Here is a 26319-nt window from a genome sequence, read left to right on the forward strand (position 1 = left end):
ATCTTTTTCGTTCGACCATCAGCAACCTGGGACGCTGCTACTGGTGCTGCCAAGGAGCATCCCTTCTCCACGGAATTTCTAAGCTCCTTCACCATTGTTTTCGGAAAATGAATTTACGCACAGATAAAAAGTGGGCTGACATTTTGATGAAGGCACAGCAAGTCAGATCAAAAACAAATACAATACAATAGGGATACTCCACTTCTCACAGTACAGTCAACCGTGAGTAAAAGGCTGTGCACCCTTTCAGGTTCAGAGCTCTTCTGAATCCAGAATAATCCGACTTTTCTGGATGCGCCTGCTGGTGTGGAAGCTGGCAGAATTTGGAGCCGCTCTAGAGTGCGTGTGGAACTGTATTCGAAGTGATCACCCCGTGGACTGGACGTCTGTGGGAGACCTCGTGGGAAAGTCGCCCGATGAAGCGGAGTTCGTCATTATGAGAGCCCAGCCATCACACTTTCGCAACTCACTTGGTCTTCTGGTTCTGAGAGATGATGCTGAAATGCCAAGCGAGGTCGCAGCTGCCACTTTTCAGACATCTCTTTTGCAGAAGCATATCGAAACCCTCAGGTCGCTGCTTTCGTAATCTTAACAATTTTAAATAAAAATGTCAGCCGGACTTTTCGATATCGAGGAAACGGTTTTGCCAAGTAAGTCACCAGACACGCCGGGCGGGGATGCTGAAGCCGGTAACGTCACTGACCGTGACGAAGATGTGCCCGGCAACGACGGTTTCGCTGACTTTATCGATGACGAGGAAGATGAGCGCTTTCAAGACACAGGCGCAATGGATGAGGATGAGTGGGAAGACGCTGAGAGACGCCGCCAGCGGGAGGAGGAGAACCAGGCCATCAACTTGATCCAAAGAGATGTCATTGCACATTGCAATGAAATCCGAATCGGGGAGGATCCTTCACAGACTCGACTTCTAGTTGACTCAGACCAGGTTGAAACTAGTGTCAGCGACATCGTGACCCTGCTGAACCAGGAGGACCGCGATGGTGAGGGAGTGCCCCGGAGGACTGTCGAGATGACTCTGTTGAACAGTCACTACAGGTTGTTGCCTGTCGTTATTCTGCCTCTGTGGTCACTCGCCGCGCGAGCCGGAAATTTCCGCATGATGGGCCTGTTAGCCATCGTACTTCATCGGACGCTTCTGCCAGGAACTGAACAATGGAGGTCTCGACGGACTCAGAGTCAGATGAAAGAGTATTTACTGTGGATTCAGGAAGCTAAGCGCTTTGTGGGATCTGATCCGTTTTGGTCTGCCTTCAAGACTTTTGAAGACCATCTGCTTACTGAGAGGGAGAACGGTGGCCTTGATGCGCAGGAAGCGACTGATCTGCGGGTACTGAGGGTCGCCCTAGACCAGCTGGCTTCCAGCAATCAGCAGCCCGTAGAGTGGGCTCAGGAGCTCGCGCTCCTGATTACTCCAGCTGTTGGCGACGCAGTGCCCGCGACAGCACTGGAGAAGTTCGAAAAATTGTCAGCGGCTCGAAAACTGAGCTGCCTTAAAGAGTGTATCGCTCTCAGAGAACAGAAAGGCCGTGAGAGAAATCGAGAAGTCGTTAAGTTGCTTCTCATGCTGCGAGTCTTGATGGTGTCGGTTCTGGGGGTGAGCTGTTCAGTTGAAGTGTCACCCAGATACGTCCGCCCCCTCCTGCGGTCTGCTTCACTCGGTACAACCGCCAGGACATACACTGTACGATGATCAAATGTCTCATGCGACACTGCCTGTTTTCAATAATAGACGCAGACGCCACAGATCTCCTAAGGCGGGAAGCTCACATACGCGCCAATCGGTCAACGTTAAACAACGCCGGCTGCTCTGACAAGGAGTGCCTATGGAGGGTGGTGAACTGCTACTTCCATGTAATCTGTCGACTTGAGCCTGGCGCGCTAGTGAAGAGGCACTTGCGGGTTTCTCGCCCACCCATACAAATGCCAGTCCAGATCCTCCGACACGCTGGACGCCACTCACGAATGAACCCTGAATTGATGCGGAAGCGTATGCAGGCCGAAAGGGGCTCGATGCATGCTGCCAGTGCTACGGACAGATGCCGAGCTCCAAGAGTCTATTCGGAGCGGTTCAAGTGGAGCGACTGTTGCGAGTTCACAGATGTTCATCATGCCACCGTGTCTGTCGACAGAGAAGCGTCGGCCGACAACTTTCTCGGGGTATTCACCGACGATGAGATCAAGAGCCTGTTCTCTCTGATTAACAGTTTCCTCTGTCGTGTCTTTGTCCCGCTGTGGCCGGGATTGGTGGATGATCTGAAGCAGGACGACGTGACTACATATGACAAGCTGAGGCTGTTCGCTCTGCAAGCGTGGTTCCTGGCATTCGTCCGCGCGTACCTTGTCGGGACCGGGCAGTCCCCTGCGGATGCCGCGGCGCACCACAATGAGGTGCTGGCTAGCGTATACCGCATGAAGCAGTTTCTGTCAACGGCTGTCATCCGGCTCGTAGTGCTGAACGTCCGGATGTTGTACACGCAAGCTGCCTCGCAGAAGGCGGCCGCTGCCGGTCGCACCCTCTGTCGTCTGCTGCATGAGCAAGTAGCTTTCGCGACGTTCTTGATGGAGTGTCCACAGGAGCAGCTGAAACTGACAGGTCGCACTATTGTGCGGTTCCTCTACGAGCAGCACGTACACCGCTCCCTCCGAGTGCTGGTGGGCAGGCATGCCAGCTCGCACGACCCTGAGGTGCTGCACTTGGCTTTCGATATTCTAAGGATCATGGGAGAGTCGCTGCAGAGCACCAATCCCATCATAATCCCACTCTCCGTGCAGGAAGGATCTCGACGCCGCGACGACAGCACCGAGGTAGTGGACCTAGCCAAGTGGCGCTCTCTCTTGACCGACGGGCGCGCAGTGCACTGGCTCGTGCGGCTCGCCTCTGACTTCAAGGTGAACTCCCCTGCCGTCAACTTATGCGTCACAAAGCTTCTAGAGGAGGTCGTCACCGCACATTCCAGCAACTGCGCGGCGCTGTTCCGAGTCTCTTACCTGTGTGTGTGGAACGCCATAGCGTGGGACACGACTTTACGTGGGCCCAACATCGTGATCAAGCGGTTCGCTGAGAGGGTCCTTCGGAAGTTTTGGGAGATCTTTGCTGTGAATAAGTTCATCGTTATCGAGGGCTTCTTTGCAAATGGAACTGAGGACCTAAATACAGAACGTCTCTCTGCCATACTTTCAGGATACCCCAATGAGCCCTGTCGAACCTCTAGCAGCAATGAACAAGCGTCGGCCAGATTGCAACAGACACAGAAGGAAGCCTCTTCGCCGTGGAGCCCAGCAGAAGACCGGACGCTGCTTCAGGCCTGGCACAGCGTCCGGTCTCAGCACGGGGCTGCACGACGTCCGGGCCGGATAAAGGCGGGAATGGACAGCCGCCGCCCCACAAAGCAGATCGTGCAACGGTTGGTAGAACTGCGCATCTACGATGACCTGGCGAGGGAATCTCCTGCAGCGCTGTCTCTACTGGAGGCGGTCGTGGGACTGGTGAAGGACTCCCTGGCCCGCTGCTTCCGGCCTGGGGCTTTGGCGGGCGAGCCAGGCCAGCAAGCGCTCTCAGGTTTGGTAGAACTTCTGACGACGTGGGCTGCTATGCGAAGCGTGAGCGAAGACAAACTTGTTGTTGAGCCTCCAGCTGGATTTGACGTTGGCCTTCTCGAGAATGGCGCCTTCTGCATGTTGATGGACACCATGGGGTTTGCTCCGCCTGACGAATCGAATGCACTATGGACAATTCCAGGCATGGTGGATGCTGAAACTCTCAAAACCTTCCACAGAGACTTCAAAAAGTGGCGTGCTCTCCCTCTGCACGAGCTGGAAGACCGCCTGCGAGATCTGCAAGGCAACCGCCAGCAGCGATTCCCCGACGACGACTCGCTCCGAGAGCATCTGGGGCATCTTAGCTTTTTCTGCCAGAACCATGGCCTCGATCTCCGAGTGGTATGCCTCAATAGTCTGATGCAGGCGCTGGAAACGGGCGTTACTGCAAGGGTCCGGCAGATCCTCACCGGACGGATCGCTCCAACGACGTTTAATATCAAGGTGTCTCGCTACCCAGAGGTGGTTCTCGGTCAACGGAACGTACTGGAGGCTCTTGGATGCTCCGTGGACAACTCGGACTGCGTTATACCTGACTGGCTTTCAGTAGAGGCGCTGGACAAGGGCAGGTTCATTATAGAAAAGTTCAAGCCAAGCAGGCGGCCTCCGCGGCCCGAAGAGACTGAGGAGGCTCCTGTGGGTGAGTCTCTGGACGCCAAGGCTGCGTTCAAGATAGCGAAGAGGTACTTCCAGTTCCGTACTGAAACCGACGCCCTCTCACAGCTCTCGGTTGCCCGCGGTCTCTACCAAGTCATCAGGTCGTTGCAATCGTGGTGCCTCTCCGGGCAGCAGGAAGACCACTTGGTTCAGATGACTGAGCGTGAAGGCCGGGAGTGAGGAGAGAATTGCTGACACACAGCCACGCCCAAGTCCACGAGTTATTCAAAACCTTGGGTGCGGTACCCGATGACAGCGTCTCGCCAGTTTCCTGGACCTTCCATGCAGCTCTTCGCGCGCATAAGAATAGCATCGGGTTACTGGGCGTTCTGAGTGGCCACAAAGATATAAAGCGGCTGAAAAAATGTATCAAGCACTGCCGCGAGAGCCAACTTTCATGGGATGGCTGGATGGAGCACCTCTCTCAGCAGCTGATGCGGCCAGGAATGTGCACGACACAAGCTCAGTACCCCGACAAGGAATGTGCACAGCAGGAGCAGCCTCGAACCCAGGAAGAAAATGAAGCGCAGGGAACTTGGGAAGAAACTCAAGCCCAGGAATGGGAAGAGACTACAGCAGCTCAGGATGCTCGAGAGACTCGAGCTCGAGGGACTCGCGCCCAGGAATGGGAAGAGACTCAAGCTCAGGAAGCTCGAGAGACTCCAGCCCAGAAATGGGAAGAGACTTCAGCAGCCCAGGAAGCTCAAGAGGCTCAAGCCCAAGAAGCTCGTGAAACGCAAGCCCAGGAAGCTCAAGAGATTCAAGCCCAGGCAGCTCGTGAAACTCAAGCCCAGGAATGGGAAGAGGCTGCAGCAATCCAGACAGCCCAGTACGATACCCAAGAGCCGCAAGACAGTGGAAAGGCGTACGCAGATGCGACCTCACCGAGAGAGCCCCTCCAGGAAAACCGGCCGCCAGCCAAGCGGGTCCGGCCGCAGTCTGCGGCGAGCTCGCCTCCCCACAAGAAGCCGACTGGTTCCCGCGTGCAAGTGGACATTGAAGCCCTGTGGGACTCCATTGACCCTGACGGCGAGCTAGAGATCAAGGAGAGATCGAACTGGCGTGTTTCCGATGTCAACCTGTGATGTGTTCCGTATCCGTTATGACTACAGCTGTGAATTTCAGAATAGAGATGCGCGGAGCGATCGTTTTCCTGTGCCTTGGGTGCTTTGCGGAAGCGACGTTGAAACCGGCACCAGTGGCTGCGTGCCTCTTGTTCGACTCGCCTGTCGAATCGCCCGCCGAGGAACTGTCTTTTGATCACCTCACTGATTCCTTCGGTTCGGTACGTTTCACCACCGACAGGACCTCCGTTGACGATGACTTGATATTCTCGCTTCTGGTGCACTGCGACCAGTCCACGCCGGACATGCCGCTTATTGTGAGGTTGGGCTCGGACGAGCCAGGTTGTTCTTGCCTGGAGGCTATCATCAGCGAGAACGGACCCTGGATGCTGAAACCTCAATCGGGGAACCTGGAACCGAACCCCAAGAGCTGGCACCATCTCGCAAACGTATTGTATTTGGACCTGGACTCCGGCGTTGGCTACAACGTCCAGGATCCGACGGACAAGAATGAAGTGTTGAACTTGAATGAAGCAACGATAGATGACAACCTCCAAGCCAGTAAATTTTGCAAGTTCTTCCGCAAGTACATCAAAAAGCACTCTGACGTCAGCGGGCCCGTCACACTAGTCACTCGAGGTAGCGGCGCGCAAACAGCCGCTGCTATTGTGGAGGAGTTCCACGACACGGAAGACGAGACGATCGCTGCCGTGCTTCTGGAGTCACCGACTGTCGATTTGGAGGCTCAGTTGGGAGCCATACCAAAAACCCTCGCTGCCAAGGGACAAGGAGTGGTGAAGGAAAGATGCAGGTACTTCTGGGAAAAGATGAAGAGGACATTCTCAGATCCCGCCAAGGCGACGAAAAAGTATCTTGACTCGTATGCCGCGTCCACACTTCCCCCTGCAGACGACGCCATTGGTAGGTTCAATGCGCTCGATGTGGAAAAGGACCGTGCTCACGCCAGGTTCAACGACCTTTCCGAGCGTTTCTTCCGGCAACCGCGTATTAGCCAATGCTTCCTCCGAACCACCGATGGCGACTACCGCCGGTCCCGCGACTTAAGTCCGCAGTCGAAGCTGGGCCGGTATAGCGCTCCAGTAGACGTCTTGGGCCTCGCAGGCCTAACAGACCTCACTCTCGTGTACGGCACCGACTCCCTGCTATGTAACCCCATCGGACTGAGCAAAACGCTGCAGCTCGCCTCTCGAGCGCTGGGACTTAAAATGAAGTCCTTCGATCAGAATGGTTTGCAAGGCCGCAAGGGGCATAGCGGCGGTCTCACGGTTGTTGAGTGCAACGCGACAGGCTACTACGCGTTGAGAGAGCACCCTGGTCTGGGGTACCACCTGATGCGAGAGCTCTTAGGACGAAATGCATGACTAAAACGTAGGAAATAAAACAAAGTAAAAATGACTGACGCGTGCATTGAGCCCTCTCCATGCCTAGATGGGAGTGACGTCAGCTGCTGTGTCCCGTCCACCAACATTCGGAGCGTGCTCACGACTTTCAACGTCGTGCTTTTGAATTTAGGGCCGCTGAGTGGGCGCAGCCTCAAGGTCTTACAGCGCTTCGCCACAGCCAGCCGCCAGCTGAAGCGAGCTGTCGCGACCATCGACACCAAACCGGCCATGCTGGTGGCACTTCTGCAGGACGACCCAAAATATGTGGACGAGGTAACCCGTAATCTGCGACATCTGGAAGAGGTCAGTATTCTACGTGACGCAGGAGGTGAGGCGTCTCGCCAGCTAAAATGTCCCGTGCCGTCCGCGAGCTTTGTTAGAAATGGACAGGTGTTGTATTGCACCAACAATCCAGATTTCATGACCCCTGAGCACATGACTACTGTAGTCGGAGGACTAGATGTGGATCCCCAAGCCCGTCAAGTTAGCTGGAGTGGGTTCACTGAATCCGACTCGGCTGTGGCAGTCGGAGTGTCGCGATGCGGGTGCTCTGCCGGTAGTCCTATGAACTACCCCGATGAGCGCTCGGAATCCACTACTTACGGGGCACGTCGAGCCTCGATAATGAACTCGTTGGTCGACAGCCACTACCACTCGTGTGCGAATAGGAGAGATAGTGCGAACATCATCCAATCTGTGAACAAGTTATCAGACATGGCAAGCCGGGCGGAGTCCGCCTCGCGGAGTTTTGCTTTTGACGACGCGTCTCTCCAGAAAGAACAGGTGGAGGCTATGGTCGGCGTGCCGCAAGTGTGGCGGATGCCTGCGCGCCAAGATTCGTCTTCATCGTCGATGAAAATCGTGCAGTCCTTGGTGGGAGTCGAGCAGATCCACTGCAGGAGCAATCCCTTCATTCGGAAATCAGAAACCATCGAGATGGCACCCGCTGCCGACAAAGCGGCCCCGAGGAGGGCGTCGACCACGCCTCCACCAGATGATGACGCTGCCTACTTTGGGGATGATTTTTCCTCCTCTTTTGTCGACGAGTTATCCTCCTCAGTGCCTCTAAGTGACCAACGAACTCCAAAGTTCCCAGGGACGCCTAAGCCAGATCAGGCTGCTTTCATCAGCGCTCCTGTTGTAGCATCCAAGGTTCCTACTCTGACAGCTTTGGACATTCCTGCTCCGGCCGACATGGTTCCTGCTCCCGACACCAAGGTTCCTGCTCTGACCACTTTATATATGCTTCCTAGTTCATCAAGCAAGGCCGATGAGAAGCTGACAACTGTTTACGAGCCTGCTCCGGACACCAAGGTTCCTGCTCTGACCACTTTATATATGGTTCCTAGCTCGTCAAGCAAGGCCCCCGATGAGAAGCTGACAACTGTTTACGATGAGAAGTTCACTGACACGGCTCATGTTGCCGAGGTCACCGCAAGCTTCCTGTATGGTCAGATTCCAGGCCGTTCCACCGTACGGATGTTGACTCCGTTGTTTGTACGTACTGCTGCTACTGGGGTCGAGCTAAATCGCGGATCTCCTGCGACGTTTCCTCCAGCTCGCAAAAACCCGCCATGCAGGCCGGACGATCCAGCCGTCAATGAGGGCTACTTCCGTATACGGCGGTCCACTCTGCAGATGTCCGTTTCGCCACTTTGTCGGCGGCAGCCCCATTTGTGAGATGTCCCATTTGTGAGATGTCCCATTTGTGAGATGTCCCATTTGTGTCTGTAGAAAATAGAGTTGAATAATTTGTGATGCATTGGGTGTTGCTCTCTATTGACGCTCAGCAGTTGTTTTACTGGAGTTTTAGACCGCTATGCTGAGGACGGGCGCGACCGCACAGAGGTCCGTGGATCTTTGCCCCCTTCTGCCGGCAGGACGTATTGCAATAACGGGCAAGTTTGCAGATGCACCGAGGAATGCTGGCACTGGCTCGGCCACATCCTGCGCAGATCCGTATCCCCACAGGCTGCAGTCCTCGAGACGGCGCCTCGAACCTGTCACTAACCAAAAAACTCAGTAGACAAGAGGTAGTTGTCCGGAAGAAGACGGACTCCTCGCCAAACCCTCTTTCCACGTCGCATGACAGCAGAGCAAGGGAAGCTTTGAGACTGGCAAGCGCCATCATGACTCGCCCCGCCTGAGCTGCGATGGCCATCTGCCCAGATGGCCACCTCAAAAGTGAAAACAATATCGCCATCGCGCCTCCGAGCCCACGAAAGCAGTCCTGGGTCTTCTGATGAAAATCTGAGAGGCCAATCGTCGCGTAGTGGTCGCTCCAGGTTTCCAAGGGCGTTTGCAGAAGATCAAGAGCCACACGTACCAATTTGATTGAGATTTCTGAGGGCTTGCACTGGTCACATGGACAAATCGTATGCGTTCCAGTCAGGTGGCTCGTTACGCATGACTGCCCGACGAGACACACGGCCGCAACCCGAGATCTGCAGTAGAGGGTGTCAAAGGATGACAGTGCAGATCGGAAAGGGCCCTCGAAGCAAAGCAGAGACTGCAAGGTGTCGTGGGCGTTCACGTTTACGGACGAGAGAGGTTTTATGCTTGGCAATAGCGGTTCCAGGCCTGTAAAGAGCACCTCCGCCTGTGTCTGGCGCAACGAGTCGTCTAGAGAAATGTCAGCGACGCAAGCCAATGCCTGGGTGTAGACAGCCAAGAAAGCATCGTCCATTACGGTGTCCTTCAATTCTGCATGAGAGTCTGGAGCCGAACTCACTTGGTAAAATAGGGCAACACAGCACAGTGCGAGAGAATAGTCGCACCAGAGAGAAGAGGAAGCGATACCTAATGGATTCCGCATTCTTCAGCGAGGTTCCACACAGGCCTAGGAGTAAGCAGTGCGGAGAGGCGGAAGCCGCACTAAGTCGGGCCTGTGACAGCTTCTGGAGGTACGCCGACACGGAAAGCTTGCTGTGTCGCAGCACCGCAGATCCGACCTTGAACTGCACGGCCAACGATTCGCGAACTACAGGGTGCCTTGCAGAGGTCAGCACTGTCCTGACGAAGCTGACATAGAAAGCAAACACAGGCTTGCTAAGTTCGCTCATAGCAGCTACCAAACAGGCGGTGAGCAGGTCCCACAAGTTTGCCATGAGTTGTTGATCTTGAACCAGATGAAGCTCAACGAACTCCTTGGCGTCTCCTTCGATATGGCCTCTTCGGACAACGTTGTACTGCTCGCGCTTAAACGCTCGACACAGCTCCAGAAACGGGAGGCGCTCGAAGGAGATGCTCTGCTGCTCGCGGTGTTTGGGCGGCTCTAGGCGCGAGAGTACGTGCCCCTGCCCCCTCTCCTCAGCAGCTGCGATTCGCTTGTACGCTGAGTCTGCCGCGCGCAGAGCGCTCGCGACGAAGACTGGAAAGGGGTCGTCCGTTCTCGCAGGGTTCAGACGCGGACTCTGGATGTTGGCGAGGGCCTTAGACCCGCTTAGGTCGCGACTTGAAGCTGTCAGCCCGCTGTTTGATGAGCTCCACTCTCCAATGCGCTGGAGATCAGGTACCGGTACACGGAGCATGGGAGCTCCTCTCAGAGAGCGCTGTTGCTTGAGGCGAGCCCGCTTCATAAGGTGCGTGGTGAGACTGCCTCTGTCCTGTACGCCTTCAACGGTTTGCAAACTGACGGAGGACGTCGTGGAGCTAAGTCGAATAGGATTCTTAAGCTCCGTGCGTATGCCCCTGATTCGCTGCTCATTCATCCAACGACGTCCGTCCGCTCTCTCTGGGAGGGCCCCAACCACGTCATTTGGCGACATATTGCACAATTCAGACTACAATTCACTTCATGTCGACGAATGAACAGTGCGTAGGTGAAAGCTGGGAATCACTGTCGGAGCAGCGGGAGACGCGGGAAGATTGGCCCGCATAGCTCCCGTTGGAGGTGTTACAGGTAAAGTCGACTCTGTTGGTCGAGGGCATGGCGTTGTTGGAGGCAGTGTGGGCTTAATTACGATTACATCCATCCTCCCAGTGCTGGTAGTTAGCGGTGCGGTAGTGGTCGTGGAAGGGCCTGGCACAGGTTTCGGAATACAGAACATGACCACCATTGTGACAAGGATCGCGACGAGGGCCACGACCAGAGAGCCTACGATCCACCACAGCCAGTGGGTAGCCTTGCGATGATGACGATGCTCCGTTTGACCCACGGGCACAAGCCGTAACTCCCGTAAGGGATGTGGTTGGTCCAGCGGCCCCGAATCGCAGTGGCACTGCATTTTAGCGAATTCGGCTTCCACGTCAGCATGACTTAATCTCCTCCCAAATCGAGAATTGTGATGCATGCTTCCATTAGCTGTCTGGCTCCTTCTAGGAGAGATCTGCCCTCGACTGCCGCTGAATTCTTGCAGTAGGGACGGTCCACGAGATCTCCAGCCCTTCGTGGAAGGTGTCGTGGCTCGTATCCCTTTTCGCAGACAGCAAAAGCCCCTGGCACTGCGGTGGAGATCAGCCCTCAACGTTTTCTTGCCGCCAATCTGTCCGTGGCCTTCCGAACAGTTTATCCAGTATCTGGAGGCCCAGAAGACTCCTCCCTCGTTTTCCGTCAAACCATTGTCACCATTCAACCATCACGCAGTGCCTCCAGCACAAGGTATACCCAGCTTACCATTTTTGGTAAACCTCGAAGAGCAGGCAGACGGACGCAGCCAAGCCGGAACCGTCACCGGAGTCCCACCTCCAAAGCACATCGATCTCGAGTGGGACTACGCCAGCAAAGAGGCTGGCGCTCGCGTGGCGGAGCAGTCGCCGGAGCTGCGAAACGTTCGCGCACTGCAGGTACGCGACCGCGACTCGTACATGATAACGAAGTGCACACCTCCGCTGTATTTCGTCCTCCAGTTACCCGAGGCCGTCTTCCTGAGGGCAATGTCTCTCGAAACGCGAGAGTCCTTCACAGACACGTTCCAGCACGTTCTCGTCCTCGGTAGCAACGACTTCCCCACTGAGGAATGGCGGTTGTTGGCGACGTTAAGGACCAATCCCACAGCTGAACGCGAGATATTTAACATAGAGAATGAGTGCAAGCACAAGAAGAAGCCGTCCTGTTGGGTTCGGTTCGTTAAGATAGCTTTCATGGATACGTACCACAAGGGGGACTATCACTACTGCACCCTAACGAGACTTCAATTGTTCGGTTCAGACATCCTTCAGAAGTTGGACTCGCGCATCACGAATTCGAGTAGTCCTTCCCTAACTAGAGAAAAGGATCCGAAAGTCCAGAGGGAGGAAGCTGATGGTATGTACAGCCAAACCCAGGACGTATGGCTGGACACGCTCAAGACCGTGGTTAGGCGGTTCCCAGAGCTGGCCGGGCTACTACAGCAGACTCCGCCGCAAACGGTGGAAACTCCAGTGCTGACTGTTGAGGACACTCCGAGCTGCAGCGTGCAGCCGTCGGCAGATGTACCTGGCGAGCCCAGCCTGCTTGCCATGGTTGACAAGGTGGACCGCGCACATCAGATGCTGGGGAAGCTGAGTGCGACGGTGTCGGCCATCGAGTCGCGGTTGTCTAAGTTGGATACCACCATGAGGCTGGTAGATCGAGAAGTCAAGTTGAAACTGACGGGAGTTATCGACGGTCTGCAGCAGGACCTCAAAGAGGTTCAAGATGCCGTGTTCGTCGAGTCGGACGCCGTCCCGTCCCGGTCGTCGTTGCTGTCCAGGCAGCTGGACGTCATATGTGACTTGGCGTCCAGGTCACCCCCTTCTATGAATGGCGAAGCAACGTTCTTATACCGCAAGCTACAGCACGCGTGTGGGAGTTTTTCGGAGCTGCATCCGAACTGGAAGCAAGCCATCGGGTCGTTCTTCAGCCGCTTTGGCTCTGGGCTGCCGGAGGGGCGGAGCGACGACAACACGATAACGGTTGACATGACGCAGCCTTCATCTCTGTTGGTGGTTCTCTTATGGTTCGTCGTCATCCTCAGCGTGATTGTGGTGCCTCGTTTGTGTAAGGCGGACGGCCGTCAGATCTCGGAGACCCTAGAGCCCGTCTGCGAGATCTCGGAGACAGAGCCCAAGCCTGAGATCTTGGAGCCTGAGCCTAAGGTGGAGATCTCGGAGCCCAAGCGTGAGATTTCAGAGACAGAGCCCAAGCCTGAGATCTTTGAGCCCAAGTCGGAGCCTGATTCAGAGACCGAACTGAAGCCTGAAATCTCAGAACCCAAGCCAGTGGCCTGAGCCAAAGGTTGAACCTGAGATCTCGACAGAACCCAAGCCTGAGATCTTAGAGCCCACGGCCAGTGGCCTGAGCCATCTCAGAGACGGATGTGTAACCTGAGATCTCAGAGGTGGAACCTGACATCTCAGAGACAGAGCCCAAGCCTGAGATCTCAGAGCCCAATCCTGAGATCTCAGAGCCCAATCCTGAGATCTCAGAGCCCAAGTCGGAACCTGATTCAGAGACCGAACTGAAGCCTGAAATCTCAGAATCCATTCCAGCAGGAGATGTTGCTCATCTGTGAGGATGCAAACGCTTTTTGAGTTAAGGCCATGCCGTAACGGTACATGTGTTATAACAAACCACAGGTGTCCTAAGGCCAATCTCTGTTAACAGAAATCCCTTCGTTCGTAAACTAAAAGGAAGGCCAATTGATCGGTGCTTTTTTTTCATGTCATCTGACGAGTGGCAGTTTTGTTGACCTCCGTAATAGGAGGCGTGCGTGAGTGATGAGTGATTTCGATGACGTCTGACGCGCGCGTCGTAGTTAGGGAGAATCTGTTATACACATCTGTCGCTAAGCGGCTCCTCCAGTGATGGCACGAAATCACCAAGCACCATGATGCAAGACACCTCTCCGCTAGAGTGCACGCCAGGCACTCGGTGCTTCGACCACACGCCGTCGAAGATCCAGTTGAAATCGTGATCCAGCGGCGCATCCTGCGGGTTATGCACCACGAGGTTCAAACGACAGGAATCTGGCACTCTAGAAAAGGTCTCCGCCTTGACCCAAGACAGTAAATGAGCCGGGATCCACAGGACCACGTCGTCGCCTTTCTGGATTTCATCGAACAGCCATGTCAAGCCGCTGGACAGGTTCTCATGGGAGGCCAGGAAACTGTGGCGGTCGTCCGTGATGGTCAGGTGCAATTGCCAGTTCGGCTCACATGCATAGCCCTGCGTCAATTTGGCGTCGATACCTCACATTGGCTTTGAGTTCCTCGATAATATCTTCCGCTTGGTCAGCAACGATGAATGATTTCCAGGGGGTGATGATTTTCCTGTCTGCTCATTCCCGCCGCCCCACTGTAGTAGGCACTCGTGGATCGCCTCAGCGGAGAGGAAGGGGATGTCGAGGCGCTGTGTGCTGTGAGCGCAGCCCTTACCCTAACTTGTTTCTCAGGACCTAGTAAGAAGGCCTCCGCTTTATTAGCGCGCAGCCCGAGAGGCTCGACGACCTTCGCGACGCCGAGATGCTCCGTGAGGATGCATTCCGGGTCACAGATGATGTCGATGTTGGCTATTTCCACGCGACTCCAGCTTTGAGCGACGAAGGGGTCATTCACGACACACAACCCTAAAAAGTCGACCTTCTCGCGGATCTTCCCGCTTAGTCGATCAAGGTCTTCGAGGAAAGACGGCGACACGCCGCTGACCTTTGAGCCGGGTATGAAAGCGCCGGGCCAGGTAACAATTAGTCCAACGCGGTCCGAAAAGAAAAGCTGCAGGTTGGTGTAGCCTTTCATCAGGGCGACAGGAACGTCAGGGATTTCCGTGACAGGCTCCGTCGGCAGGTCTCATTTTTAGATCTACTCTGATCTCACCTTTCATTCTATACAGAAAGTCGTGGTACTCGCCAGACCCGCGGAGTCGTCCCTTCCTGATGAGATCCATGCCGTCTACCTTTGCGAAGGAGGCGGGCTGTGACGACTCGGACTTCCAGGAGAACGCGAGTGCCCGCTCCCCAACGTACATGATGGAGCTGGTTCCCGACCCCCATATGAACGTGGGAAGCTCCGAGGATTGCATTTTATCGAACTCTGGGCGCGGTGTGCAGGGCATTGTGTAATTATTTGTATATCAGAGGCGCGTTCGCGGGTGTGCACTATATGCGCCCACTGTCCCACAGTGACAGACAGGAACTCCTGGACCTGGACATTGGAAGTCTGCCAGCGGCGATAGCCAAAGTGAAGGGTTGGTCAGCTGCAGACCTGCTTGTGCAGCATGGTTTGGATGCCTGTGAACTGCTGCCCCTGCGGAAGGCGACAGGGGACGAGAAGCCGATCGAAGAGGCCGAAGGATTCCTAAAAACGTTGCAAGAGGCATTTGACACCCTCATGAACATTCACCGAGAGATAGAACTGTGTGAGGCGGCAGATTTGGGATTTTGCGGCATCAAAGAGCTGGAGGAAACCATTTCTACAGAGGAGAGAGATGTTCAAGCTCAGGAAAAGTGGCTCAAAGAAAACCAAGAAACGGCAGCCTACGCCCTTAAGCTGGTCAACGATCAGGTAGCAGTGCATACCTATCGCGAAGTAGCGCAGTCGGCAAAACGTAAAACCGGTAGACTAATCCAGTTGAGGAAGCGGCTGAGTGCTGCTAGAGATGTGTATGACGTCAAGTCTGAGGAGGTAGCGAGATCGAAGTCGCAGATCATTGAAGCAGGAGTGCACGCCATGCAGTCGCTGGGGTCTGTCCTTTCGCTGCAACGGAATGTGCGGGGGACGATGCAGGGATTGGACACCGCTGTTGACACACTCGACCGCCGCCGGGTCCTCCTGACCCGATACCAGCAGAAATGCCAGCGGCGGCAACGAGGCGCGCTGCGCGAGATAGACCGCATCTCACACTTGATGGAGCTAGTGTCGCTGCTGCTTCGCCTTCATAACGAGGGGGCGTTGGTCACAGCAGCCTTAGGGGAGGTATACCAGCAGTACACGCTTGAGGCGCTCAGGCGCGCCGAGCTCTTCGAGGCGCAAGCGCGGCTGACAGCGGGGCGAAGACGCCGATGGAGGCAGCTGATTCGCCGCGCGAGACGCCTTCGGAAGAAGCGAGCCCTCGCTCAAGGCGACGTGCAGAAGTGGCGAAGTGAAATGGAGGCATTCTACGAGCAACACCAGGACTTCTACCTTAGCAGGTTCTTAGCTACAGTTAAGCCACCCCATAGACTCTTCCAGTGCAGGAGGCGCCAACAGGAAACCTACTCCTACTGGGCAGCCAACGACCTGCGCTCTCTGCGATCGGACTACGCAGCAACCTGCGCGACCTCGGAGTGGCACACCTGCAAACTCTTCCACGTTAGAGCGGAGCGCGAAATGGCTGAGGCAGTAAGATCGGATGCCAAAAAGTTGCTGCTGAAGTGGAGTTTGCCAACACGACACGCTGAAAGTTAATGAGGTCCCGAAATGCAGGCGGCTGGAATGATGTTCTTAAAACCTCAGGCCGAAAAAATGGAGTACGTCACTATCCAGATGAACTGCATAACTGGGAAACTCGTCGCTTACGAGGAAATTCATCAAGGCGGTTTGCAGCCCACTCTGGAACAGCAACGATGCGGACGCTATGTGATCGGGGATCTGCAGCTTCTCATGGTACCAGGTGGTGGTGGTATACACCAATGCAAGGAACGTAATCACGGCGCCGATTCCCTTAACAGAGAACACGCCGCAAATGGAACCCACGATAATTGCGAGGGCGAACCGCTGCCAGAAGAACACCTTGTGAGCGTCGTCCTTGGTCCAGTCTTTAGGTGTTGAGACCTGCAGCAACAACGCTCTGCGGATCAGACAAGTCTTGTCGCATGTCTCCGGCACAGCTTCGGGCTTGGCGGTCGCAGGCTCGGGCTTCGTATCGGCCTGTGTTTTGGCAGTGACCTCGACTTCCTCAATAGACACCATTCACGCGAATTAGCTATTTTCAAACAGGTTTTCAAACTGCATCACTTTAGGAATCACACGCCCCTCAGTTCGGTTCAATACCTGCTCTCTTGCGCTCCTACACTGCTGAAGAATTCTTTTCGCAGGATACGGTTATCTTTAATAGGACTTTTAGAATGCCTAGTGTGTCGGATGGACCCGACGTGCATCTGTTCTCGCTTCTGGCGGAGCTGAACTTTCCACAACAGTGGCGTGGCATCCTGATTATTCTTCCAGACCAGTCGCTCGCGCACCCAGCGCTGGATGCTTACTGCAAACGCCTGTCGAGTCTGATGTGCAGCTACCGGTTTGTGCCTCATCAAGGCGTCAAAGTGATGATGCACAAGAGCTTCTTCGCTGACCCCTTCTCATGGCTAATATCGCTCGACATTATTAATGAATCCCAGTTACGGTGAGACAAGCTCCGCACGATGACTCAGCCGTTGCTCCCGTCGCAACATTAATATCGCCGACCATGAGCACCAGGACTGGTTTTTGCAAGGGCTGAGCAAAAGGTGGGCCACGTAGTGTTGCGTAAGACAGGCTGTGGACGTTAAATATTCACAGGAAACATGAATTCCTGTGCCGTACACTTCTGGAGGACCCAGTAGCTGCGGAATCTGAGTCTGAAACGCCAGTACCCCCTTCAGATTCGGTAAAGCGGGTTCTGCAGCCTTTCAGAGAACTAACAATCAAGAAAGGACGACTCCGGCGGTAGTTTTTTTGATCGATTTATGCTAACCACAGAGTCAATAGCGCCGCGTTTCTAGTATGGAACCTGCCCTTCTCGTACTTCACAGAAGCGGCCTTCTGCTGCATATGGAAGTCTGAGAGCTAGCATCTTCTCCCATAACGGAGAAAGGTCGTCCTCGAATTCCCACGCGCTCGGGGACTCTTCCTGTAGGCATTTGTGTACCACAGGTAGCGCTTTCAGCAAAATGGGGCACAAGCATGAACCCCAGTCCATCTGGAAGATCACCGCACAGAAGTGCGACAGGGCGTGGAAGTCGCTGAACAGGCACTCACTCGCGTCAGACTGCATTCTGGAAGAGTTGACAGAGGTGGCGAAGCTGCTCATGCGCTCTGATCGAACATCCACAGGAGTACTGGAAAATCGTCATCAAAAGAAAACAGTAGGAACGTTAAATGCACCACTCCACCTCTTGTCGAAAGCGCTGAAGTCGCTGGAGAGTGAAGCAAAGTCACTGGAGAGCGAAGCGAAGGAGTCCTCCATATGAGAACGTCCCGAGCCGGTTGGAAAACGCGCCGGAGTCGACGCTGCGCTGCGAGCAGCCGTGAATGAGAACAGAGACGCCCGCCTCTCAGAGTGCGCAGTTCGCGTGGAGTCACTGTGCCGAGTGAGGGCGTCCAACAGATTGCCAGCATCAGGGATGTCAGTTGAGGTCAGGTCCGGCGGAGGCTGAAACCCGTTGGCGTCCGAAACTAAGGAGTCGACTCCGAGAACGACAGCAAGGAGCATCACTGCCGTGATTCTTGAGCCCGGGATATTGATATGAACCCCGTTCCGAAAACAAACTCCGCAGAGAAAGAGAGTCATCTGCACGATCACCTCGAGAACGGAAATGTCAGGCTTCTCAGGTAGCCATAGTCCAACATCCGAGGCTCTGCGGCTGAGAGCGAATTTGTAGAAGCGCTCTGCCTCCCCAGCGGCCATCAGACGCACGCGGTGCCGCCATACATCGTCGGACGAATGGTTCTCCTCAGCCGTCGCCTCCACTTCGATGTTCAACAAAATCGAACTCATCTTCATCCGGTATAGAAAGTGGAAACACATCTCAGTAGGTGTGCGTCCATTCACCATACCGTGAGGAAGACTCATAAGGATTCGAATCTGCTGCTCTCTGACGGCCTCGGCGCCCTCGTCAAGAAAATCAGCCAGGTACTCCCCCGTCTGCTCTGTGACTCGGAGCTCAATGGCCGCCGCCAGAACCAGTGCGCCGAGCGCGGCGCTCGACATGCAGAGGTTAGAAAGATCCGGCAGCGAGCACAGAAACGAGTCCAGGCAGTGCACGGCGATGAAGAAGACACACAGCGGCCATTTCTAAGTGGATGAATCTACAAGAACCCACGCTGGAACTAACAAACATCCAAACCCAGTCCACCATCTGACATCGATGGTTCGCGGCTTCGGCAGGGTACGGGAGGCAGAAGAATAAGTCAACCAAGGTCCATTCCAGAGCAGCCACAGGATGAATATGAAGGAAGCTCTCCTGGTCTTTGACAAACGCGCTCTGTCTGAGTGGTAGGAAAAACAGAGACCCACGATGCAGATACGTCTAGCGAGGACGTCAAGCTCAGGGAGAGGTCAGTGCCTTTAGCAGAGGTTTCTGGAGACCCCGTTGAGAAGAGATAGCTGTCGCAGCTGCCCAGGATGAGGTTCCGTCCCCGATGGTACTGCGTGGACGGCCGCGTGCTGTCGGACTCCATTAGCCTGAAGAGGGACTGCCGCTCACTCAGCTTGCTCAAAGAAAGGGTTTCCTCTACATCGAAATCAGCCAGCTGTTTGCGTGGGCCGGTGCTCGTCACGGAGTAGGCCATGAGGTTCACTACAAGGAGGCAGGGGGTGAGGGCAAGGTCTCGGATCTGTTGCTCCTCCCAGGAAATCCCGCCCATGAGGCAGTTCTCCGCCTTCGTAACAATTATGTCCAGAAAGATAGAAGGAGACCTCCCTTCCAGGGATCCCTGCGTCTTCCGCTGCCCACTCTCTCACATCGCGCACCATAAGGTCTGCATTGCGGGCGCCAACGCTGATGTAAATTTTCTCATCCTCATGTGCTTCCGTTATTTTGGACTGCAGTCGCGTTATCGTCTGAGAATCGAACCGAGGAGCGTATCGAAAGGATTCAGCGCATCTTCGTCTTACATCATAGCAGAGACTCACTGTGCATTATTGGGAGGGAGAGTGGCGTACGTTAGTTCGGCTATGCCACCGAACGAGTGGCGTCCAGGAGAAACAACCATTGAAAAAATAGAAAAAACGCACAGAAAAAGGCAAACCTGTCTAAAAATCACCAAATGCAACAGAAACCGCTCGCAGACCACCCGCTGAAGCCCGCTCCTCCTTCCCAGCATACAGGCACGGAGGAGTGGGGCACCTTTGAACTATGGACCCAAGAACGTCGACGTGCTCGTGAAGCCGCCTCCCCGCGAAACGTGCTTTGGGAGAGTGTTGTGTCGCCGCTGCACGGCGCGCCGGACTACCACGACGGTGACTGCCAAGACGATACGCCGCAGACCGCGGCCGAGGACTCCGGAGACGAGTTCGGCCCGCAGCCTATTCCTCCCGAAGAGATGCGAGTGAGCACAAATCCTTTCGATGCGGAAGCCAGCGGAAAAGGGCAACGTATCCCTCGCCGTGGCGAGGTTGGCCTCTCTTCTGACGAAATCGCCGGTTTCGAGAGATTGGGGTATGTCATGAGTGGATCACGGAACAAATACATGAACGCCATCAGACAGCGCAAGGAAAATCAGGTCTACAGCGCGGAGGAGCAGCGCGCACTGTCGCTCTACACGGTGGAGGAAAGAGCGTTGAGGGAGTCGCAAGTTATCGCGGACTTGAAGGAATTGTTACAGGACAAGTGATCATTCAGCGCCTCGATAAACAGTGGAGTCTCCTCGAATCTGGACTAGGCCCTTGGTTACCAGCACGCGCAGCGCCCTTCCGACGTGGTAGGGGTCCAACCCCCGAGACCTTAGGTCCGCTATTATGCGACGCTTGCTGCTGCGACTGTTCATGGGCAACCGGTCGAGTATCGCCTGCTCAGCGGCTTTCAGGTTCTCCAGTTCCTCGCCGGTCAAGGTTTCCCTGCCTATGTGACTCTTTGCGGCTTCAACAGTCGATGACCTAAACAGTGCTATAGCCGCCTCCACGTGAGCGGAGCTAACCTCTCGGGTTAAGCTCATCTTTGCCACGCTCTCACTGAGCCGCACCAGTGACTCAAGCTGGCGAATCGTAATAGGAATTTGGTCGCGGCGTTTCCGTGCGTCTGATCGCAGTTCCTCCCGTACCTGCACGTAGAAGTTGCCTAGCCTCGTCACAGCTTCGTTAGATAGCCTGCGTTGGACCCCACGAAAAATCCTCACGTCGGGTGGCATACGCTTCGACAATAGGTGATGTAGGACCGCAGCAGCTCTGCAGGCAAAACCGACTGGCTGTCAGCACGCTTCGTGCCCTGGATTTTCGCGACGGTCGCCACTCACAGAGAACAGGTCTACCACCTGCCCGGCGATGCGCCGATCGCGCTCGACGTTCCGCTCATCACGGATCACCCAGATCAGGTCGAACCTCGACAAGATAGTGCTCTCGAAGTCATGCTGCTCGCTGGTCTCCTTGGAGTCGTCGTAGCTCCCAAAGCTGGGGTTGGCAGCGGCCAAGACAGAGCATCGAGTGCTGAGCACCGTGGTTATGCCCGCCTTAGCGATTGACACTGTCTGTTGTTCCATGGCCTCATGGATGGCCACTCTGTCGTCCTCCCTCATTTTGTCAAACTCGTCGATACAAACAACGCCTCCGTCGGCCAGGACCATGGCGCCGCCCTCCAGTCTGTGTGACTCTGCTCCGCACCCCACGCGAAATTCTGGTGCCTGTCCTTGACGATGGTGGCCGTCAGTCCTGCCGCGGAGGACCCCTTACCGGAAGTATATATGCACACTGGCGCCACCGCGTGGACGAACTGCAGAAAGTGTGACTTAGCTGTCGAGGGATCGCCCAGGAGCAGGATGTTGATGTCTGCCCGTAGTTTGGCTTTTTGGGGTGAACTCTTCGAAGTGCCACCGAACAGCTGGCACACGATGCTCTTCTTGACGTCATCAAGACCAAATATGGCTGGCGCCACGGACCTCCACAGCATGTCGAAGATATTGGGATCTGAGGCCAACTTCCGGAACACCTCTTCCTCTTCGTAGCTCCAGCTTGTGAGACTCTCGCTGGTCTTCATTTTGCGAACGAGGTCGTCGGGGTGAACGCAGAGGCCGAGTCCGTGTATGTAGGACTTCACAACTCCGCCTCCGGAGACGTTTCGATCGAAGGAGGTGTAGCAGCCGACAACGTAGAGCCTCTGGCCAGGCGAAACGCGGCCGGCGAGGGCGCCGGGGAGAACTAGCTGCACGTGCTGCGGCATCTCGGAGGCGTCCATGAGCTCGGGAGGATCTTGCAACTTGACGATCTGTAAATCGGTGTAGGTGCTTTCCTCGGGAACCACGACGTACTGATCCGGTCCACAACTTTGGTCCTCGCTTGACCCGCCACACCGCTGGATCAGCTAATCCCCACACCCTCACCCTCGGTATGTCCACGGATTGCTGCCAGGTGGGTAGCCGCACTGAGGCCTTGTGTCCGCACTCTCGGCACAGGAGCCTCACAGAGACGGCCTTGTACTGAGGCTTGGAGCAGGAGACCACCATACATGGAACGACAACCAAGCTCTCGACGCGGCTGTGGACTAAGGCTCGAAGGCGTGTGGGCTGCTCGCTGCAGACGACCTCCAGTTGTACGGGGGATAGAGTGTCTCGACTGACATCCAGTGCCCGACCTACGTCTGTATGCAGCTCAAGGTACACATCCTTCACCGCCTCTTCGGCATGGGTGATGAACTTCAGAGGGAAGCTTTTGAAACACGCCACTATGGCGTCGGACCAGGCCTCTGTGAACGCAGTGCCGTCCGTCTCAGAAGCGACCCAGCTCCCCGCGACGATTATGTGCTGCATCTCCAACGGGCGTTTTCCTCACGTCCAGATTCAAGGCGAGACTGGCTACGGTTACAGATGACACACCATTGTCGATGTTGGTGAGGTGCAGGCCGAGACCTTTTATCAAGTCACGGTACACGGGAACGCCCCCCAAGTTGAACGTGCGCAGGAAATTCCTGAATACCAGCCGGAATTCCTCTGGCTGCGTAGTAGTGGCGTCCAGCGTGGGCGGGTTGTCAGGCTGCGTTGTCTGTCTGAGCTCCTCGTCAGGCGCGGCATAAAACATTGTATGGTTTTGTTGATTTCGACGACAAATTACTCCAAAGATTGCCAGCCGAAAATTTTATGCACGTGTTCGGCTTCTTCCAAGTCCCAGACCACTGCACTTTCACCTCCAAAGGCCAAGTAGTAAGGGACATCTGGGTTGGACCTGACGCAGTGCAGCGGGCCTACGTGCAGTTCCTTCTCATGAACGACCGTTGGCTGGTTTCTCGTGTCTACCACTCTGGCAGTGCCGTCGTAGCAGGACGTTACCAAGAGTCCCTCGTAAGGGAGGCACATGCTAGTGATGGACTTCTTCGACAACGCGAGCTCCCACACAGGAGTGCTCATGTTGCGTGGATCGAAGAGCCTGACGGAGCCATCCTCCGAGCACACGTACAAGTGATCACCCGACTTACTCCATAGGATGCTCTCGATATCTGTCGACAACGACGTTTTGCATCCCACGGTGCCGGAATCGGCGTCGGATATGACGACGCATCTGTCGTAGCCCGCTGATGCCAGCAGCTTAGTCTCTCTTGGGTGCCACAACAGGCTCTGCACCTTCTCCTGGTGCAACCTCAGAGTGTTAACAAGCGAACCAGAAGGCCCTCCTCCAAGCGACCACAGCTTTATGGTGTGGTCGGCAGACCCCGTGGCTAGGACATGTGCGGAGGGGTGTGCGCTCAGGCACAGCACTGCGTCTTCATGCGCATCGGCGGTGGAGGTCGGCCGCGCGGTCGACTTGGCGTAGTGGTCATATGAGGGGTCCAGACCCAGCGAGACGGCGGGAACCAGGTTCTCTGTGACATCCAGGTCCCATATCTCGACGATTGGTTCGAATGACCCGACCACAGCCAAGTTCCTATCGCTGCCATTCCATGACGATATCCACTCCGTACACAAAGGGAAAGCTCCTAGAATGTAGTCGTGGTGAACATAGAATCCCTGCGAAGACGAGTCGTAGACGTACACCTCGAGTTCAGATATTTCAGGGTTCGCTGACCCCACCACCAGAGCCGAGTCAGTGGATCGAATCTCCTGGGCGGCGACTTCGTCTTCATCGTCGTCACTCATGCCGTCTTGACCGGCGATGGTCTCGTCCGTCACGTGCATGAACTGCATTCCTGGGACGTCCACAGGCACGCCGCTCTCGCTCTCTCTGCTCTCTGCCATTGACTTCAGAACCTCCTGACCCTCAGAGCAGCGAACCCACGAGGTCGGCCGCTGCGCCGGCCTACCTCGAGGCACCCACGCCAAACACGTCTTCATTGCAGTGTCGTCCATCCTAATCCCTGATTTTAATCTGTGGCTTGTGTTATCTACGAGGTGTTTACCGATTTGAACGGTAGAGTGTGCCTCGTGACCGTCCACCCTTTTTTGCATGCAGTTCATTTTATCCGAAAAGTGTGATGGTGAAGCACGAGCGGCGAGATTCCGTCAGAAAGATGGAGAAGGGATGTGCCTTGGCAGCACCGGTGGTAGCATCGCAAGCTGCTGAGGGCCGAACGAAAAAGATAATCTCCAAAGGCAAAAAGCGAAGCATCCTTCCACGCGTCAAAACGTCGGAAACTCGATTGGCGATTCCAATGGCACTTATTCATGTTGGCGCCAAGCTAAAGATAGAGGCCAGTCACAGACCCAATAGGGCTACTTTTATGAGAGACCCTCTGCATGATATCATCTTACGACATCTGCAGAACGCCATGAACGACTACTGGCTGACGTCTGAACGACGGGTGAACTCGGAGGTGCACACCCTAAGCTCTGTGACCATCTTCACAGCCATCACTCTGCTTACGAGGGTCGTGAGTATCTTCGTGGCTGACAACCAGCAGGTAAGGATCAGTGGTCTTCTCCGCTCATGTTCTCCCAGCATAAGCACACGATCAGAGACCGATGTCGATGGGCTGCGTTGGTAGCACTACGCCAAGCCATCAAACTTGAGGAGAACCCGACGAACTACGATCTCTGGACTTTCACAAGAACCAACGATGTCACCGACCAGTGGGAGAGAGAGCCCAAATCCTTCCTCTTCCCTGTCAGCCGCTTCGACAACGACGTCATCGACCAATGGGAGAGAGAGTACCTGGAGATTGGTGGTTCTTGGATGGCGGTGCCCATGAGCGATTTCATCGGCAAATTCTCACGGTTGTTTGACCTTTGCCCTCTTCTTGACGAAAAGGTCGCAGAGATATCCCGAGCATTCGTTGCGCTCCTCTCTCTGTCTCTGTGGAGATCGCCGCGGCTGTTTTTGGACAGACCTTCTCTTTCCGGAGGCGTGCTATTTTACCACACTTTGGTGTCGATTAACAACTGGTTCCCCGAACTCCCCATTAGCGGTTTGAACTTGGAGACCCTGAAAACATGTATGATTCAGCTGACTGGGTGCCGTTCCAGAGGAAGGTTCCAGTCCCTTAATCAGGAGATCCAGCGCTCGCTTAATCGGCCTCCAAATCGCAGCGATGCGCGCGTTCAGCGTGTCCTTCGAAGGTTTCCTGTCCTACACCACTTCTACGACTTCTAAATGTATGGGCTTTCAGAACCAGTCCCCATCCTGCACCACTTCAACGACTTCTGAATGTATGGGCTTTCAGAACCAGTCCCCACGAGCCAAGAGTGCTCGCTTCGAAAGTCTGCGAGCATAGCTCTCACATGTGGAAGGTCCCCGAGCAGAGCTCTCACATGTGGAAGGTCCACGAGCAGAGCTCGTGCATCCGGATTATCACAGTGTTCGTATTGTCAGCGTCTAATGCCCAGATATAACAGCAGCACGCAGCCACCGGTGATGGCAGACAGAATAAGCTTTTCCCGTAGCTGTAACCGCGACACCCGACTCATAGTGTACTGCAACTGCGGAAATTTCTGCATGATCTGCTGGCCCTTATTCTGGACCAACAGCATCATCCTGTTCTGCGTGCTGAGACCTTCGAACGTCGCGCTGGCCTGCGACAGCGTGTCAGCAAGCGCAGCAAGTGACTCCACCAACAAGTTCCTTTCGTGGGACAGTGAATGGACATCTCGTTGAGTGTCGGTCTGGGCTCTCTCCGGAAGCGAGGCAAACAGCTTGGCATGACTGAGATTTTCGTCTATCACTCGGACAATTGTCTGGAACTCCGATCTCAGCTGCTCAAAAATCGCACGGTACCTCTGGACGAGCGCTTGAACGTGCGGAGACTCCTTCTCGTCAGATTGCACGCTGTCCAGCATTCGCTCGCCGCTGGTAAGTGACTGACTGATGCGGTCTCGGATGTCCTCGACCTTGTCACGGTGTCGCTCCAGCAGATGCGGCCTGCCCAGTCCGTGGCTCTCCTCGAGTTTGCGAGTTTCAGCGTTTAACTGTTGCAGCTTGACGAGATCTGCATCTATGTGGGTCTGTAGGGAACGAACCGACAGCTTCACTGAGTCCCACGTCAACATCAGAATTGCCTCATTATTTGTTTAGCCCAAACCGCTCTTCTCATCCCGTTCATGTGGCACGGTGACATTGTCGATTGTTGGAAAAAATGCGCTAAGGGTCGATAGGTCTTGCTTTCAGAACTGATTTACGTGTTGAGCACCCTAGTAGTCAGATTTTTTTTTGTTATCAGAAGCCCACTTATATCTGCACGTAAATTCATTTTCCGAAGAAGTCCAATGGTGAAGCAGGAGCGGCGCGATTCCGTTAGGAAGATGGAGAAGGGATGCACCTTGGCAGCACCAGTAGCAGCGTCCCAGGTTGCTGATGGTCGAACGAAAAAGAT

General features: G+C 55.1%; 16 protein-coding genes across 30 annotated transcripts; 9 read left to right on the top strand and 7 right to left on the bottom strand.

Annotated features, from left to right (window-relative positions):
- Positions 1-292: 292 nt before the first annotated feature.
- KVP17_005130 (uncharacterized protein) lies at positions 293-586 on the top strand (the record flags this gene model as incomplete). Its single annotated transcript, XM_068514913.1, has 1 exon — positions 293-586. One exon carries the CDS (start codon positions 293-295, stop codon positions 584-586), a length of 294 nt encoding a protein of 97 aa, XP_068376466.1.
- A 21-nt stretch (positions 587-607) lies between these two features.
- On the top strand, positions 608-5360 carry KVP17_005127 (uncharacterized protein; the record flags this gene model as incomplete). Of its 3 annotated transcripts, XM_068514909.1 has the most annotated exons (3): positions 608-1615; positions 1645-4451; positions 4478-5360. In XM_068514909.1, 3 exons carry the CDS (start codon positions 608-610, stop codon positions 5358-5360), a joined length of 4698 nt encoding a protein of 1565 aa, XP_068376462.1. The 3 variants fall into 3 exon arrangements, with proteins under 3 accessions (XP_068376462.1, XP_068376461.1, XP_068376460.1); XM_068514908.1 differs by lacking the exon at positions 4478-5360 and having other exon boundaries at positions 608-1711; XM_068514907.1 differs by lacking the exons at positions 608-1615; positions 4478-5360 and having other exon boundaries at positions 1723-4455.
- KVP17_005137 (uncharacterized protein) lies at positions 5360-6721 on the top strand (the record flags this gene model as incomplete). Of its 2 annotated transcripts, none has more annotated exons than XM_068514925.1 (1): positions 5360-6721. In XM_068514925.1, one exon carries the CDS (start codon positions 5360-5362, stop codon positions 6719-6721), a length of 1362 nt encoding a protein of 453 aa, XP_068376478.1. The 2 variants fall into 2 exon arrangements, with proteins under 2 accessions (XP_068376478.1, XP_068376479.1); XM_068514926.1 differs by having other exon boundaries at positions 5408-6721.
- Positions 6722-6751: 30 nt separating this feature from the next.
- KVP17_005132 (uncharacterized protein) lies at positions 6752-8422 on the top strand (the record flags this gene model as incomplete). Its single annotated transcript, XM_068514917.1, has 1 exon — positions 6752-8422. The coding sequence occupies one exon, from the start codon at positions 6752-6754 to the stop codon at positions 8420-8422; it is 1671 nt and encodes a 556-aa protein (XP_068376470.1).
- A 118-nt stretch (positions 8423-8540) lies between these two features.
- On the bottom strand, positions 8541-10509 carry KVP17_005138 (uncharacterized protein; the record flags this gene model as incomplete). Its single annotated transcript, XM_068514927.1, has 2 exons — positions 8541-9445; positions 9474-10509. 2 exons carry the CDS (start codon positions 10507-10509, stop codon positions 8541-8543), a joined length of 1941 nt encoding a protein of 646 aa, XP_068376480.1.
- A 523-nt stretch (positions 10510-11032) lies between these two features.
- On the top strand, positions 11033-12931 carry KVP17_005135 (uncharacterized protein; the record flags this gene model as incomplete). Its single annotated transcript, XM_068514923.1, has 1 exon — positions 11033-12931. One exon carries the CDS (start codon positions 11033-11035, stop codon positions 12929-12931), a length of 1899 nt encoding a protein of 632 aa, XP_068376476.1.
- Positions 12932-13472: 541 nt separating this feature from the next.
- Positions 13473-14753, bottom strand: KVP17_005131 (uncharacterized protein; the record flags this gene model as incomplete). 3 transcript variants are annotated; one of them, XM_068514914.1, is made up of 5 exons in its annotated part: positions 13473-13868; positions 13897-13972; positions 13999-14051; positions 14078-14487; positions 14516-14753. In XM_068514914.1, the coding sequence occupies 5 exons, from the start codon at positions 14751-14753 to the stop codon at positions 13473-13475; spliced, it is 1173 nt and encodes a 390-aa protein (XP_068376467.1). The 3 variants fall into 3 exon arrangements, with proteins under 3 accessions (XP_068376467.1, XP_068376469.1, XP_068376468.1); XM_068514916.1 differs by lacking the exons at positions 13473-13868; positions 14516-14753 and having other exon boundaries at positions 13934-14437; XM_068514915.1 differs by lacking the exons at positions 13473-13868; positions 13897-13972; positions 13999-14051 and having other exon boundaries at positions 14454-14753.
- Positions 14754-14800: 47 nt separating this feature from the next.
- On the top strand, positions 14801-16084 carry KVP17_005129 (uncharacterized protein; the record flags this gene model as incomplete). Its single annotated transcript, XM_068514912.1, has 1 exon — positions 14801-16084. One exon carries the CDS (start codon positions 14801-14803, stop codon positions 16082-16084), a length of 1284 nt encoding a protein of 427 aa, XP_068376465.1.
- A 36-nt stretch (positions 16085-16120) lies between these two features.
- On the bottom strand, positions 16121-16588 carry KVP17_005126 (uncharacterized protein; the record flags this gene model as incomplete). 2 transcript variants are annotated; one of them, XM_068514906.1, is made up of 2 exons in its annotated part: positions 16129-16167; positions 16196-16588. In XM_068514906.1, 2 exons carry the CDS (start codon positions 16586-16588, stop codon positions 16129-16131), a joined length of 432 nt encoding a protein of 143 aa, XP_068376459.1. The 2 variants fall into 2 exon arrangements, with proteins under 2 accessions (XP_068376458.1, XP_068376459.1); XM_068514905.1 differs by having other exon boundaries at positions 16121-16588.
- A 155-nt stretch (positions 16589-16743) lies between these two features.
- KVP17_005133 (uncharacterized protein) lies at positions 16744-17324 on the top strand (the record flags this gene model as incomplete). Of its 2 annotated transcripts, XM_068514918.1 has the most annotated exons (3): positions 16744-17018; positions 17047-17121; positions 17150-17324. In XM_068514918.1, 3 exons carry the CDS (start codon positions 16744-16746, stop codon positions 17322-17324), a joined length of 525 nt encoding a protein of 174 aa, XP_068376471.1. The 2 variants fall into 2 exon arrangements, with proteins under 2 accessions (XP_068376471.1, XP_068376472.1); XM_068514919.1 differs by lacking the exons at positions 17047-17121; positions 17150-17324 and having other exon boundaries at positions 16744-17022.
- A 48-nt stretch (positions 17325-17372) lies between these two features.
- On the bottom strand, positions 17373-19588 carry KVP17_005134 (uncharacterized protein; the record flags this gene model as incomplete). Of its 3 annotated transcripts, XM_068514920.1 has the most annotated exons (5): positions 17727-18668; positions 18697-18862; positions 18891-19309; positions 19338-19479; positions 19509-19588. In XM_068514920.1, 5 exons carry the CDS (start codon positions 19586-19588, stop codon positions 17727-17729), a joined length of 1749 nt encoding a protein of 582 aa, XP_068376473.1. The 3 variants fall into 3 exon arrangements, with proteins under 3 accessions (XP_068376474.1, XP_068376473.1, XP_068376475.1); XM_068514921.1 differs by lacking the exons at positions 18697-18862; positions 18891-19309; positions 19338-19479; positions 19509-19588 and adding an exon at positions 17373-17712 and having other exon boundaries at positions 17767-18584; XM_068514922.1 differs by lacking the exons at positions 19338-19479; positions 19509-19588 and having other exon boundaries at positions 18592-18862; positions 18891-19240.
- Positions 19589-19642: 54 nt separating this feature from the next.
- Positions 19643-20209, top strand: KVP17_005136 (uncharacterized protein; the record flags this gene model as incomplete). Its single annotated transcript, XM_068514924.1, has 1 exon — positions 19643-20209. One exon carries the CDS (start codon positions 19643-19645, stop codon positions 20207-20209), a length of 567 nt encoding a protein of 188 aa, XP_068376477.1.
- Positions 20210-22601, bottom strand: KVP17_005125 (uncharacterized protein; the record flags this gene model as incomplete). 4 transcript variants are annotated; one of them, XM_068514902.1, is made up of 6 exons in its annotated part: positions 20210-20681; positions 20711-20799; positions 20828-21170; positions 21197-21879; positions 21908-22327; positions 22356-22601. In XM_068514902.1, 6 exons carry the CDS (start codon positions 22599-22601, stop codon positions 20210-20212), a joined length of 2253 nt encoding a protein of 750 aa, XP_068376455.1. The 4 variants fall into 4 exon arrangements, with proteins under 4 accessions (XP_068376455.1, XP_068376454.1, XP_068376456.1 ...); XM_068514904.1 differs by lacking the exons at positions 20210-20681; positions 20711-20799; positions 22356-22601 and having other exon boundaries at positions 21103-21879; positions 21908-22333; XM_068514901.1 differs by lacking the exons at positions 20828-21170; positions 21197-21879; positions 21908-22327; positions 22356-22601 and having other exon boundaries at positions 20210-20722.
- Positions 22602-22630: 29 nt separating this feature from the next.
- On the bottom strand, positions 22631-23971 carry KVP17_005139 (uncharacterized protein; the record flags this gene model as incomplete). Of its 2 annotated transcripts, none has more annotated exons than XM_068514929.1 (1): positions 22631-23971. In XM_068514929.1, the coding sequence occupies one exon, from the start codon at positions 23969-23971 to the stop codon at positions 22631-22633; it is 1341 nt and encodes a 446-aa protein (XP_068376482.1). The 2 variants fall into 2 exon arrangements, with proteins under 2 accessions (XP_068376482.1, XP_068376481.1); XM_068514928.1 differs by having other exon boundaries at positions 22631-23863.
- Positions 23972-23988: 17 nt separating this feature from the next.
- Positions 23989-25103, top strand: KVP17_005128 (uncharacterized protein; the record flags this gene model as incomplete). 2 transcript variants are annotated; one of them, XM_068514910.1, is made up of 2 exons in its annotated part: positions 23989-24414; positions 24453-25103. In XM_068514910.1, 2 exons carry the CDS (start codon positions 23989-23991, stop codon positions 25101-25103), a joined length of 1077 nt encoding a protein of 358 aa, XP_068376463.1. The 2 variants fall into 2 exon arrangements, with proteins under 2 accessions (XP_068376463.1, XP_068376464.1); XM_068514911.1 differs by having other exon boundaries at positions 23989-24384.
- A 215-nt stretch (positions 25104-25318) lies between these two features.
- KVP17_005140 (uncharacterized protein) lies at positions 25319-25996 on the bottom strand (the record flags this gene model as incomplete). The annotated part of the gene is made up of 1 exon (XM_068514930.1): positions 25319-25996. The coding sequence occupies one exon, from the start codon at positions 25994-25996 to the stop codon at positions 25319-25321; it is 678 nt and encodes a 225-aa protein (XP_068376483.1).
- Positions 25997-26319: the final 323 nt, after the last annotated feature.

The sequence above is a fragment of a genome (genome assembly GCF_019968985.1).
Source record: "MAG: Porospora cf. gigantea B chromosome Unknown PgB_NODE_245_length_26319_cov_119.894, whole genome shotgun sequence".
Classification (NCBI taxonomy): Eukaryota; Apicomplexa; class Conoidasida; order Eugregarinorida; family Porosporidae; genus Porospora; species Porospora cf. gigantea B.